General features: G+C 33.3%; 1 protein-coding gene across 1 annotated transcript in view; it reads left to right on the top strand.

Moving 5' to 3' along the window:
• Positions 1–14,593, top strand: part of LOC107696405 (extended synaptotagmin-1-like) — a 32,706-nt gene that overhangs the window by 16,461 nt on the left and 1,652 nt on the right. Inside the window, exons 16-48 of the mRNA XM_016496715.1 lie at positions 269–354; positions 441–489; positions 579–668; positions 741–836; positions 1,523–1,594; positions 1,689–1,775; positions 1,882–2,028; positions 3,467–3,570; positions 4,871–5,033; positions 5,123–5,299; positions 5,384–5,466; positions 5,812–5,860; positions 6,117–6,206; positions 6,869–6,964; positions 7,048–7,119; positions 7,209–7,295; positions 8,007–8,153; positions 8,358–8,524; positions 8,610–8,730; positions 9,981–10,093; positions 10,230–10,338; positions 10,479–10,655; positions 10,753–10,835; positions 11,234–11,282; positions 11,369–11,458; positions 11,547–11,642; positions 11,852–11,923; positions 12,041–12,127; positions 12,823–12,969; positions 13,056–13,195; positions 13,308–13,439; positions 13,783–13,891; positions 14,535–14,584. Coding sequence (XP_016352201.1) covers positions 269–354; positions 441–489; positions 579–668; positions 741–836; positions 1,523–1,594; positions 1,689–1,775; positions 1,882–2,028; positions 3,467–3,570; positions 4,871–5,033; positions 5,123–5,299; positions 5,384–5,466; positions 5,812–5,860; positions 6,117–6,206; positions 6,869–6,964; positions 7,048–7,119; positions 7,209–7,295; positions 8,007–8,153; positions 8,358–8,524; positions 8,610–8,730; positions 9,981–10,093; positions 10,230–10,338; positions 10,479–10,655; positions 10,753–10,835; positions 11,234–11,282; positions 11,369–11,458; positions 11,547–11,642; positions 11,852–11,923; positions 12,041–12,127; positions 12,823–12,969; positions 13,056–13,195; positions 13,308–13,439; positions 13,783–13,891; positions 14,535–14,584 — 3,437 coding nt within the window. The remainder of the gene's footprint in view (positions 1–268; positions 355–440; positions 490–578; positions 669–740; positions 837–1,522; positions 1,595–1,688; positions 1,776–1,881; positions 2,029–3,466; positions 3,571–4,870; positions 5,034–5,122; positions 5,300–5,383; positions 5,467–5,811; positions 5,861–6,116; positions 6,207–6,868; positions 6,965–7,047; positions 7,120–7,208; positions 7,296–8,006; positions 8,154–8,357; positions 8,525–8,609; positions 8,731–9,980; positions 10,094–10,229; positions 10,339–10,478; positions 10,656–10,752; positions 10,836–11,233; positions 11,283–11,368; positions 11,459–11,546; positions 11,643–11,851; positions 11,924–12,040; positions 12,128–12,822; positions 12,970–13,055; positions 13,196–13,307; positions 13,440–13,782; positions 13,892–14,534; positions 14,585–14,593) is intronic.

The following is a 14,593-nucleotide window of genomic DNA, read 5'->3' as shown; positions in this document are numbered from 1 at the left end:
ATAAAGGAAAAAATATATAATATAAAAAATAAACTTATAATATAATAAAAATAACTGTTTTATGTCAATAATTACATACTGTTTACATGCTATTTTTTAATAAAGTCCGTATACAGTAGGTACTGTAAATTATGCATTACGCAAGTGTTCAAAACATTTATCTGTTGGACTTTTTTCCTTATTTAAGCTGCAGAATCTTTACCAAATGATTGTTTGACAGCATGACAAAGTATTTGTAACTTTTTTTTTTCCCATTATTATTTTTAAGGTGGTTTTGACGCAGCTTCCTGGTCAAGAGTTGACACTGGAAGTTTTTGATAAGGACATGGACATGAAAGATGACTTTATGGGCAGGTATGAGGACTGCTGTCAATATAATCCATAACTCTAAGCATGGTTTTGTTTTAGCATTATTTAGGCATATATTGTTTTTCTTTTAGGCTGAAGATGAATCTGAGTGACATAATCAGCTCTCAATACATTAATGAAGTGAGTATATGTGCATCAGTTGTAATAAGTCTAAAAAATAAGCTGTATGAATATACTGATACATGTGTGCTCTTGTGTTTGTGTGTCAGTGGTTTACTCTGAGCGACGGTAAGCGTGGCCGTGTTCATCTCGCTCTGGAATGGCTGCCCGCTGTAACACAGCCAGAGAAACTACAGCAGGTGAGCAAAACCAATCTGTGTTGACAATGCATTGATAAAACTAACTGGTTAACTGGGCGATTTATTCATCAGGTGTTGCAGTACCAGTCAAAGAGCTCATACCTGAATAAGACAGTGCCGACTGCCGCTCTCCTGTTTGTGTATGTGGAGCGCGCGCATGAGCTTCCTGTGAGTATGACACAAATGACATCTCTTTAATATCTTAATATCTCTGTTGTTTAGAGGAAAAGGAGACTGGGATCCTCCTGTTTGATTTTTCTACTGAGAAGACGACTTTCGTAATTTTGCATGTATCTCCTCTAAAGTGTAACTGTGCTAGTATTTGTCAAGAAACAGTGTGCATTCAGAAGTCTGAAACATTTACCCATATATGTGACCCTGGACCACAAAACCAGTCTCAAGTGTCAATTTTTCGAAATTGAGATTTATACATCATCTGAAAGCTGAATAAATAAGCTTTTTATTGATGTATGGTTTGTTATGATAGGACAATATTTGGCCGAGATACAACTATTTGAAAATCTGGAATCTGAGGGCGCAAAAAAATTTAAATATTGAGAAAATCGCCTTTAAAGTTGTCCAAATGAAGTTCTTAGCAATGCATATTACTAATCAAAAATTAAGTTGTGATATATTTACAGTAGGAAATTTACAAAATATCTTCATGGAACATGATCTTTACTTGATGTCCTAATGATTTTTGGCATAAAAGAAAAATCAATAATTTTGACCCATACAATGTATTTTTGGCTATTGCTACAAATATACCCCAGCGACTTAAGACTGGTTTTGTGCTCCAGGGTCACATTTGCTATCTGAGATGTTCTCATAAGGCTTATTGTTTCTGTGTTTAGTTGAAGAAGAGTGGAAAGGAGCCTAAAGTTGGAGCTGAGCTGATTTTGAGAAGAACTTCTCATAGAACCACGGTGAGAAACTGTTTTTGCACAAATACTGTTGAATTAATTCATTAATGATGTGTGGCTACAATTCATAATTTTTTTCTTTTACGGTGTGATGAAGGTATGCGATCGCACCAGCTCTCCACGGTGGGACGAGGCATTCCACTTCCTGGTTCAAGATCCATTGAACGAAGACCTTGTTGTGAAGGTTAGAGAATGCAAACAGCACATTTTTGTTATACAACTGTAGTGTTTGGCTTGCAACGCACCCTCCCACCTGACTTGAACCTTTCTACCTCACTTTGTCTCTGCAGTTGACCCACAACTGGGACTTCTCTCTGGGATCTGTGGTGATTCTCGTCAAAGAGCTTCTCTCTGAGCCAGATCTGATGCTGGACCAGTGGCTTGATCTGGATGGAGCGTCACCCCAGAGTCAGATTCTGCTCAGAGCTCAGCTGAAGGTAGAACACACACGCAGACATATTCTATTATTTTAAATGTTTTTGAAAGAACCCAGACTGCATTTATTTGATTAAAAAAATACAGTAAACACAGTACAATTGTGAAATATTATTACAATTCAAAATAACTGTTTTCTATTTTAATAGATTTTAAAATGTTATTTATTCCTGTGTGATGCAAAGCTGAATTATCAGCAGCCATTACTATTACTCATTACTCTTCATTGGCGCTTAATATTTTTTGTGGAAACCATGGTGCATTTATTTTCATAATTTTTGGATGAATAGAAATTTCAAAGGAACAGCATTTTTATTAAATGGAAGGTCTTAAATCAGAGCTGAAACTCTTAAATTCATGAAGTCATGGCATTAAATCTTGCATGCACTGCAAAAAATGAATATTTTCCTCTGCATTTTTGAATTCCATTACAAATATCTAAACATCCTTGAATCAAGATACATTTACTTTTGAGAGGCAAAATTAAGAAATGAATTCTTGTTTTCTGATAAATTGAACTAAATGCTTATAACATAAACGAATATCTGTCAGTAGGGTATGAAAATTACTTATCCGTTTGAATTAAGTTGATTTTCTGAGCACATTGGCAGATATGTGACCCTGGACCACAAAACCAGTCATAAGGGTCAATTTTTCTAAATTGAGATTATACATATACACTGAATAAATAAGCTTTCCATTGATGTATGATTTGTTATGATAGGACAATATTTGGCCGAGATACAACTATTTGAAAATCTGGAATCTGAGGGTGCAAAAAAATCTAAATATTGAGAAAATCGCCTTTAAAGCTGTCCAAATTAAGTTCTTAGCAATGCATATTACTTATCAAAAATTAAGTTTTAATATATTTACAGTAGGAAATTTACAAAATATCTTCATGGAACATGATCTTTACCTAATATCCTAATGATTTTTGGCATAAAAGAAAAATCTATAATTTTGACCCATACAATGTATTTTTGGCTATTGCTACAAACATACCCCAGCGACTTAAGACTGCTTTTGTGCTCCAGGGTCACATATGTGTTCCTGTTTTATTCAAAAACTCGTTCATTTTGAGCAGTTTAATGAAAAAAATACTTATTTTCTCATGTCATTTTGCTTAAGTAAATGCATCTTGATTTAAGAATTCAAATTATTCATTTATATTATACCTTCAAATTATTCATTAAATTGTCTTTACTTGGTCTTTTCAAGTCTGGTTTCCAAACAAAATAAAATTCTATCTGACCCCAAACTTTTGAATTGTAGAATGAAAGAGTAGCTTATACATTCTGCAGAATATCATGTAAAAGTTTCAAGAAGAAAAGAATCTGGTTCATTCAGTGGTGGTATATGATGGCATAATTGTCCTGTCTGCTTGAACTGTCCCATTAAAGTATTTGGTATTGATGTGATGTTTTCTTTATGTTGTAGATTCTTTGCTCTAAAGAGACAGAGAGCTCTGAAGACCATGAGGAACCTAAACGTCCTGAAGTGTCCAGCATTAGAAGAAAACAGGAGGAGGAATTAGTGCAGATGTGAGAGGAGGAGAATATTCATGTGTCGCAGTGCCTTAAAGGGATAGTTCACCCAAAAATGAAAATTTGTTGTTTACTGCTTACCCCCAGGACATCCAAGATGTAGGTGACTTTGTTTCTTCAGTAGAACACAAACAAAGATTTTTAACTCAAACCATTGCAGTCTGTCAGTCTTATAATGGAAGTGGATGGGAATCACGGCTTTGAGAGTAAAAAAAAAACATACACAAACAAAACCAAATTAAACCCTGCAGCTCGTGACGATACATTGATGTGTAAAGACACGAAACGATCGGTCTGTGCAAGAAACTGAACAGTGTTTATATCGGTTTTACCTCTGATTCACCGCAATGTCCGAACTGTCCTGAGCGCGTCCTCGACAGCCGGCGCGTGACACGTCGTCTTCTTCTTCTTCTTCTTGCTTTACCTATCTCTCAAATGGACCATTGACACTCTATCTACAATCTCAATTAGGAGTGTCAATGGTCCATTTGAGAGATAGGTTGGCGGTAATGCACTTATAAGTCTGCGATCCGCCGTAAAGCAAGAAGAAGAAGAAGACGCGTCACGCGCCGGCTGTCGAGGACGCGCTCAGGACAGTTCGGACATTGTGGTGAATCAGAGATAAAAAACTATTTAAATACTGTTCAGTTTCTTGCACAGACCGATTGTTTCGTGTCTTTACACATCAATGTATCGTCACAAGCCGCAGGGTTTAATTTGGTTTTGTTTGTGTATGTTTTTTTGACTCTCAAAGCCGTGATTCCCATCCACTTCCATTATAAGACTGACAGACTGCAACGGTTTGAGTTAAAAATCTTTGTTTGTGTTCTACTGAAGAAACAAAGTCACCTACATCTTGGATGCCCTGGGGGTAAGCAGATAAACATCACATTTTCATTTTTGTGTGAACTATCCCTTTAAACTGAAGTTCCTATTTACGATAGATCTGCAGAACTACCAACTGATATTTTGCTCGTAATTTCTCTTCAAATTTAAAAATCTCTTCTCTTTATAAAACCAGCATGATGAAATCCATCGACTAGTTAATAACAATAGAAATAATCAGTAATAATTTTATCATAAACAGATGTATTTAAGTAAGTGTTTGTTTATTGATTATAGTTGACTCTTAAGTGTATTTATGGATATTTATTGATTGATGTTTAAGAGGAACAATGTTTTCTGTTCATATTGTTGCATGTTATGTAACTTCTTTGGCCACGTAAAGCGAAAAGACTTAAAGAAATAAACTTTCTTTGACTTTGACGTGTGTGTCTGTTTGTTTGGGGGGTCTTAGGTCTAGCTTTGAGGAGGTCCCACCATCTCCTGTCAGCAGGACTTCCTCTGTGTCAGTCCCAGAAGAGGAAGAAGTCCCAGAGGTCACAGAGGACCCAGAAGTTTCCAGTTCAGATGACCTTCGACCCTTGCACACCATCCCTGACCCCAGCTTTGGTGCTGAGGTGAGAAATGTTAAGATGGATGGTGGACTGTTGATATGGCTTATAAAAGCAAACATACCAACATAATGGGGTGACCTTATGTTTTTTAGGGCGTGCTCCGCCTCCACCTGCTGGAAGCTGAAGATCTGGTTGCGAAGGACAACATGATGGGTAGGATGGTGAAGGGGAAGAGCGACCCGTATGTCAAGATTCATATCGGAGACACAGTCTTTAAGAGTTATGTGATCAAGGAGAACCTCAACCCCACCTGGAACGAGATGTATGAGGTGTGTTTAGGTCCTCAGATGTTGTTTTAGCTGATATTAAACATGGTTTTCAAAATAATATTCTGTGATCAATGCTTTTTCCAGCTGGTTATGACCTCCACGTCGACCTCTGATGTCCTTGTGGAGGTTTTCGACAAGGATGTGGACCAAGACGACTTTTTAGGGAGGTATGTGGCCGGGTTTTTATTGCTAACTAAAACTAAAGTTATATATTTAAAACTAAAATATAAATAAATACATGTAAATATTTTCAAAATATATGCTGTATGTGTGTGTCTTTATATATAGATAAATATACACAGTACACAGATATATATATATATATATATATATATATATAAAATAATAAGTATATACAGTATAAGCAATGAAAATGCAAACTAAAATCAAAAGATGTAATTAAAAATTAACACAAAAAAATGGAAATATAAATATAAAAGCTAATTTAAAGCATTTATTACTCGTCCATGTCATGTAATGCATATTTGCATATTAATTTTGCTTGGCCACAGGATGAAAATCAGCTTACAGGACATCATTCAGTCCCAGCTGACTGACAAAGTGAGTGATTCATCACTGATATCTTTCCTCATTCTCTTTAATGTATTTATTTTGAGCAATTTAGAGATTGATTGAATTAAACTGGCATTTACAGAGGATTGCTAATAAGTTTACTGGTAAGGTGAGAAAGTGTCATATTAGCAATTTAGTGGTATTACTGTTTTTTGATTATTCATTTCTGAGTAGATAATGTTTTTATGTAATGATTAATCATTTTTAGTTTTGCAAATTTCATTGTGTTTTCTTTCTATGTCAGTGGTTTTCTCTGAGTGACGTCAAACATGGCCGGGTTCATATGGTTCTGGAATGGCTGCCTACAGTCACACAACCTGACGGACTACAAAAGGTCATCATTAAATCTGATATGTTATGTTATGTTATGCAGACTTATGTTTTTTGAGTTTTAAAAGTAGTTTGATCTGTATGCGATCCATCTAGACATTTTTTTATTTAATGGATTTATTTCAAGTACCTCCTGAAATTTTAAGTGATTCTCTAATATTTCAGTAAAAATAATGAATGAAATGAAAAATAATAAATGTAATGATTAATTTTGTATGATCAGAGTAAAGTGTTATATTTGATGGTTTAATTTTAATATAAAATTATTTAATTTAAAAATATTAACATTTATGACATACAGTATTTCGAATATATATTACATATTTATATAATTTAATTGGCTATTTTTGGAGTTTGCTTTTTAATTTTACTTGTCAAGTGAGACTTGTGATGTATGTGTACACAGGGCCAAGATTAGTTTACCTTTCAGTAAAAATAATGAATACATTTAAAGAGTCATTTTGCATTAATGATTAATACATTTAATTACTCATTTTGAGTGTTAGATCAGGATAAATTGTTACATTTGATGTCATTTTAAAATTAAATAATTAAAAAATATTGTTTTAATGCATTAATTATTCATCTCTTAGTATGTTTAATGTGAATCAATTTATACGGTTTAATTTGATGTTCGACTTTCTTTTCTTGTTTTCTTTATGTCAGGCTCTGCAGTTACAGTCAGAGCATTCATACCAGAACAAATCTGTGCCGTCAGCTGCTCTGTTCTTCATCCTCTTGGAGAGAGCTCATGACCTGCCGGTACGTCTTACAAGCATCATCACACACAAATACAGTTACACTATATTGGACGGAATTGTCCTAATACTGTGTCATGTGTGCAGCTGAAGAAGAGTGGAAAGGAGCCCAAAGCTGCTGCAGAGCTGGTGTTGGGTGACATTTCTCATAAAACCAAGGTGGGAATTTGTTCCCTTTTGTAAAGATTAAGTTTTGTGTCAGTTTCTGACCCTTAATATAAGCAGCTTCTTTGCTGGTCTGTTTAAAGGTGTGTGACCGCTCCACGTCTCCCGAGTGGAGTGAAGCTTTTCACTTCCTCATTCACAACCCTACAGAGGAAATTCTTATTATAAAGGTAAAATAGATGGAATTATTATGCTTGCTGCTTTTATTATGCATTACATTGACCATTTATAATATGTATAATATAGTAAAATAATACTAATAATGAGATAATTAATTATGTATAATAAAAGTATTATATATATATATATATATATATATGATTTAAAATACATTTTAATTTATTATAATATAATTTATTTAAATTGAATGTATAACAATACTACTACTAGTAATAATAATAAATCATGATAATGATAACTATGATGATGGTGAATGATGATTATTACATTTGTAATACATTTTAAGTTATTATAATTTATTTACATTTAAATTAATAATTAAAAATAATAATTATAGTAATATATAACAATACTAATGATAATACTTTATTATTATTATTATTATTTAAATAAATATAATTTATGTATACCACATATTCAGAGACTATATGAAATATTTGTACTTTTAATATATTATTATCTAATTATTTGTATTATTTATAATGATATTATTAAATAATTAGAAATATATCATATTATTTTTCACACTGCTGGACCATTTAGAAAAAGGCGATTAGTTACAGGACCTAAAGTTTATAAAATTAATATAAATTTTAACTTGATTTTTCAGTATTGGTATAGTCCATGGACACATTGTGCATCCAAAACCCTTATATATATCCTTGTTACCTTGTTCATCTTTTTCTCTCGTTTTACCGTAGCTTTCAAGTGCCTTTGAGCAGCCCTTAGGCTCTGTGGTTCTACCAATCAGAGAGCTGCTTTCAAAACCAGATCTACTGATGGACCAGTGGCTGAGTCTGGATGGAGCGGGTCCTGACACTCAGATTCTGCTGAGGGCACAACTTAAGGTCAAACAATGATTCTTATTGCTTTTTCTAAATTCTACTTTAATTACCTTTAATAATTACCTTTTTCAAATTGTCATTTCAATTCATAAAATAAAGAAATATGTATATTGTATATGGATCTCTTGCAATTAGTTACATGTTGGTGTGTCAAATCTAGACCATTTGAAATGTATAAATGGCAAAATTACTCTACTTTAATTTCAGATTTTGGACTCAAGTTTGGATACAAGTGTCCTTCATCGTAAAAAGCCTGTTGTTGAAGAAGAGCATTCGGTGAGTGAACAGCGTGAAGAAAAAGCACCAATCGCTGTTGAGCACTCACAAGCTGCAGTCAGTAAGGATTCTGAGAAGAAAACACTGCCAACAAAAGGGTTCGTTTGTTTTGTTATGATTTCTGATTTCATAAGTCATTTTGCTTTATTTTGAGAACTAAACCAGACTGGTTGTGACCAACAGGCTCAGTGAACTAGCAGCCTTTACTTTACCAGTACCTGCAACACTGCCTGAAGAACATCAGAAACCCATGTCAGACGCCCATCACACGCCATCTGTCCCGAAAACACTGCTTGACACTGAGGTTAGTTTGTGTATTTAAAAAGCATAACTCACTTGAAGATTTTATTTGAATTGATAATTAATTTTATAATAAATATTTTACTTTAAAATTAAGTATTTTAATCATAACGTCATTATTTTAATTTTAATATAATACATTATATTATAAATTATTTATTTTCTTAAATAATTTTGTTTAATTTAATTTAATTACATTTTTTTATTAAACAGTATTTCAGATCCATTATATATATTACATTAAACTACTTTTTGGAGAAAAAAAATTAGATACAAAAAAAAGATTAAATATGGCACAATAAACGTTAAAAGTGAATGATGAAAAAGCTTCCTTTTAAATTATCTGCTCATTAAAGACATTGTTACCAGAGTTGATTTTGTATCATTGAGATACTATCATGGTGCTTTTATTATTTTGAATTTCTGAATTTTTCGTTTTCATTTTAATTTTAGTTTGTTTTAGTAATTTTGTCATCTGTTTTTGTCATTGTTCATACTAGTTTTTTATGTCTACATAGTTTTTATAAATTTTTACTTTAGTTTTAGTTTTCAAGTTAAACTAAATGAAGATGAGAAATGTTGCTTTAGCAATGAACAGAAATAAAAGGTCCGTGTACTTTTGCATCCATTAATTTTTTTTCCCGATTTTTAACCCAGAAATGAAATACAGAACATGCGGTTTTTCTTTAATGGTTCAAACACTGATGAATAGAATAAGCAGACACAAGCTAATTTTCATTATTCAAAATTCGTATTTAATTAAAAACCATTAAAAAGCTTGTTTTTTAATGTATATAAATGCTAAATTTAATTTCTATACAGTCTCTATACACAGACGCTTTTTGAAAATGTTTATTAAAGGTGCAAAAATTCATGAACAAAAATATCTGAAAAGTCAATATTTTACTTTTTCGAACAGCATTTTGTGTGTACGGTTCTACTTTCAGTTTTGGTTTTCAACATAGCGTTTAAAAATACAACAACCGTTCTTTTTTCATTTTTTCGTAATGGTTAAAAAAACAAATGGGCGCAAAAGTACACGGACCATAAAAATCCGTGTATCATTCGATCAAGAGCCGTTTTCTCATTTTTCTACTTTCAATATTAAATCAAAAAACGAATGATCGAATGATACACGGATTCATAAATTAAGTTCAATTTTTTTTTTTTATTCTATTTTAACACATATTTTGACAAACGTAAAGGTTTACTTTAATAACTATAATAACTCTGATTGTTGCTTATCATTTACAGGATCTCAGCAATGTTCCTGATTCCACTACCAGTGAGGGTGGATGTATGGAACCAGTCAAAACATTTGGATCAGCCCATGAAGAGCAAAAACACATGGAAAAAGCAGAAGAGCAGTGAGTTAAAGATTTGAGATGGTTTTGTTAATCCTGATTTAGCTTTAATTAACAAAGTAATATATTATTGAAAATCATAATAATGAAGGGCCATCATATACAGATTGATTTATGTGTGTTTGTTCATGCTAAACAGGTCTGGCAAGAAGGTTTCTCCCAGTGTCCCTGCAGAGGAGTCAAATGTCTCTAGCTCTACAGACGTACGACCCCAAAAGACTAGCCATGGCCCCAGCTTTGGCACCAAGGTGAGTGTTATCTTTTTGTTTAGGTTCTGTGATCAGTATACCCTTTTTTATTTTGGTATAGGTCTTAGGATGTTGGAACATGTCCTACTTGGCAGGATCACATTAGCAAATGTTATTATTGTTTAATATCTGTCCCATAGGGGGTGCTGCGTATCCATCTTTTGGAAGCTCAGGATCTGGTAGCGAAGGACAACATGATGGGTGGGATGGTGAAGGGCAAGAGTGACCCCTATGTCAAGATTCATATCAGAGACACAACCTTTAAAAGTTATGTGATCAAGGAGAACCTCAACCCCACCTGGAACGAGATGTATGAGGTGGGAATGCTGGGAAATGTAGTTTGGAAAAATCAAGGTGTCACAGAAATTACTTTATAAGAGATTAATAGTTATGTTTCCCATTTTTATTTACTAGATGGTTCTGAGTCCTGATAATAATCTAGATGTGAAGTTTGAGGTCTATGATAAGGATTTTGAATCTGATGATTTCCTTGGAAGGTTAGTACATTTACAACCACTATTACTCATTAAAGCGCAAGTCTTAAGAAACCAGATTTGCGTTATCAGTTAGATTTTGCATTATTACATAATTTTGTGGGACAGCTAGGCACATTCCCCCTCCATTTCATATGTATCATGGTAGTATTTGTTTTCAATTTATGTTTATGATTTAAAAAAAGAAAAAACATTGTAGGCCTGCCTACTACAGTACACCATTTTCTGTAATATGTAAAAAAAAAAAAAAAAAAGTCAAACTATATTTGCTGTTGATTTTGGGGTGAAATATGCCCCAGATACATTTTCATTAAATTTACTCTAAACATAAAAAACACTTTATTTCAGATAATATATTCATTAAATAAATGACATTTTACTTTGTCTTCGTGTGTGTTCAGGTTCAAGCTCAAACTTGGACATATCATCAGTACCCAGTATGATGATGAAGTGAGTAGCAACACATTTGGCTCTGATTTGTAAGATCACAACACAGTGAGCACATTAATCATTTCCTGCTGCCTTTTCTTTTCCAGTGGTTTACTTTGAATGATATAAAACACGGTCGAGTCCATTTGGTCCTGGAATGGCTTCCCACCTCAACACAGCGGGATAGATTGGATCAAGTCAGTTTTTCATGAAGACACACAGAGTCTGTTGATTATTTGTTTTATATCAAATTGACTCAGTGCTAAAAGTTGTCTTTTTTACTAGGTAATGCAGATGCAAAGCTCTCAGACCTACCAGAACAAGTCTGTGCCGTCAGCAGCGTTGTTGTTTATTTATTTAGAAAGAGCTCATGATCTGCCTGTGAGTCTATATACTTCTATACACTGCATATATGCATATATGTATGTATGTATTTTTATTAATTATGAGTATCACTGTATGTATATTTACTAGAAATTGTCTTTATTAAAGCAATCTCTATAAAGTATTTCAATGACTGTAAATGTAATGAAAGTTCTGTTACTAAAAAGATCCTGTTAATAACTCTTGATGGTTGTCTTGGCATCTAGTTGAAGAAAAGTGGAAAGGAACCCAAAGCTGCTGCTGAACTTGTACTTGGAGCAACATGGTATAAAACCAAGGCAGGATAATTTGATCTATAATAGCAATCATGCAGTACTATAAAAGGTTATGTGGCATTTATTTTAATTCATTTGTAATATATCTAATTTCCTTTTTCTGTGCTCTCTCACGTAAAGGTGTGTGATCGATCAACTTCTCCTTACTGGAATGAAGCATTTGACTTTCTGGTTCACGACCCCAAAAAGGACATGCTTGTCATTAAGGTGAGGATATTTTAGCCTGAAATGCCGTTAATATCATTTTGTGAAGATTAGATACAATAAAATTATGCAATGAATAATAAACTGATATTCAGCAGCTGCAATATATGACAATATATACTTAAAATTAGAGCCCGACCGATATGGGTTTTTTGGGGCCGATACCGATATTAGGGAGTAAAAAAAAGATATCGATATATCGGCCGATATTTTTTGTGTATATTATAGTACAGTACCAGTCAAAAGTTTGGACCATTTCAAGCATTTTATCTGCGTTATATGTTCTGTAAAAAAAATTTCATATCGGCGGCATATTCGTCAATACCGATATATCGGCGACAGGCTCATATCGGCCGATAATATCAGCAAAACGATATATCGGTCGGGCTCTACTTAAAATTGTCATTATTGTATACACAGTGCAGGGCCTTAGTGTCCTTCAAGTTAAGTACACACTTAACTTGCTAAAAATACATCAACAAACCTAAACTAACTTGCTCTGCATGACAGTAGTTGACCTGAAAGAGAAACTGATTGTAGAAGAAGAGTTTACACTAATGCCTCTATTGCGCCCCTTGTGGCAGCATGAGAATACAACAAGTATTTGTGTTTAAAATAGAAGGGTTTCTGCGTTATGCTTCACGTCTTAAATTATGATTATTTCAGACTCTTATTTGAGTTATTGTCATTCTGAGCAGATCTCAAGTGCCTGGGACCAACCTATGGGGTCTTTGGTTCTTCCAATCAGAGAGCTGCTTTCAAAACCAGATCTACTGATGGACCAGTGGCTCAATCTGGATGGAGCTTCACCAAAGAGCCAGATCCTACTCAGGGCACAGCTGAAGGTGAGACAACTTGAGCTATCTTCACTCATTTTGATCATTTTTGAGCACAAGATGTTTTGTTTAACTACTTTTTCTGTTTTATCCAGATCTTGGATTCAAAAATGGCCGCCTTAATAGCCATGGGTTCAGGTCCTGTGTTGAGTAATATGCAGACGGCCACCACTGGTCAGATCAAAATCTCCCTTTTCTTCCAGAAGAAGTTGACAGTGATCATCCATGCATGCAGGTCTGGTGTGATTAGAAACCCTTTTGACTCATTTCAAGTTCAGAAGTTACCTATGTAAGTCTGAAGTTTGAGGTGAAGTGAGTGAGGACGTTCTGTGTTTGTGTGTTTTCAGTGGTCTGGTTACATCATCTAAGGACAGCTTAGACACCTACGTCTCCCTCATTCTGCTGCCGGATAAAAACAAGGCCACGAAAAGAAAAACAAGTGTGAAGAAGAAAAATCTCAACCCAGAGTTCAATGAAAGGTTTGGAGAAGTGTGTGTGTGTCGTTCATGAATAAGGGAGATTCAAGTGAAGTGTAATCAGTTCTGTGAACTACGTACTATGGTAAATTACCTTACTTTTGCGTTGGAGCACCATCTAAACACAATGGTGTGTTAATATAATTATTTAGTAACATATCGGAATACTATAAAGATAAGGGTGTGTTTAATTCATTTTCAAACATTGTGTCGTGTAAATCTGTCTTTTGATTTTATGATCTGAAATGTGTTTGCATTTTCTGTCTTAGATGTGAAGTGGTTTTAAATGGGTTTTATCAGACCTTGACCCAGTGAGTGTGTCATAAACTGGAATGTTGTTCTGTAGGTTTGAGTTTGATATGAGTGTGGAGGACGCTCAGAGACGAGAGCTCAGCGTTTCTGTGAAAAACGCATCCTCGTCCTTCATGAATCGAGACAAAGACTTGATCGGCCAGGTCAGTCCGCCTGGGCTCACTTCAGCTCTACAGAAAAAAATAAACATAAAAAAACAGTATTTTTTTTTTCTCCTTGTCCATTTAAAATATCTAGACATTCTAACACTCGTATGTGCACAAAATTGTGTAAGATAATAAGAATTGTTTTAAGAAAAGTTACTTTTTTGTATTCTTTGTTTTAAATAAAATTCCAACGAAATGTAAAGTGCACATGATTTTTTTAAAAATAGATATTTTTACTGTAAAGCAAGACAAAAAAAAGTTGTCCTATGACTTTGTGCCATGAACAAATAACAGATTTTTATTGAATTTCATTTATGTAAATGTATTAAGAATAAAACTATATACAATTAACTATATAATTTTATTTGTATTCAAATTCATGAATAAATATTTTAATGTTCATATTTAATTTAATTTCATTTTTATTTAAAAATAAAATTATATATAAATTAATTTTATTTGTTACATTTTATAAATATTTTAATGTTTATAATATAATTTTATTATATTTATAATTTTAAAATATATATAATTTTTTTTTACAATCATTTATATTAATATTTATTTCATTTAATAATCATATTTAATAATCATTTTAACTATTTTAGTGTGTTAATGTATTGTTGATTTATTCTTGTAGGTGCAGATAGACCTGGGACATGTTGACTTAATCTCTGGAGTCACAGAATGGTTCGTTTT

This window comes from Sinocyclocheilus anshuiensis, unplaced genomic scaffold, assembly GCF_001515605.1.
Source record: "Sinocyclocheilus anshuiensis isolate Anshui unplaced genomic scaffold, SAMN03320099.WGS_v1.1 scaffold522, whole genome shotgun sequence".
Classification (NCBI taxonomy): Eukaryota; Metazoa; Chordata; class Actinopteri; order Cypriniformes; family Cyprinidae; genus Sinocyclocheilus; species Sinocyclocheilus anshuiensis.
The sequence above is the reverse complement of the archived record's forward strand: the minus strand, read 5'-3'. Positions and strand labels throughout refer to the sequence as shown.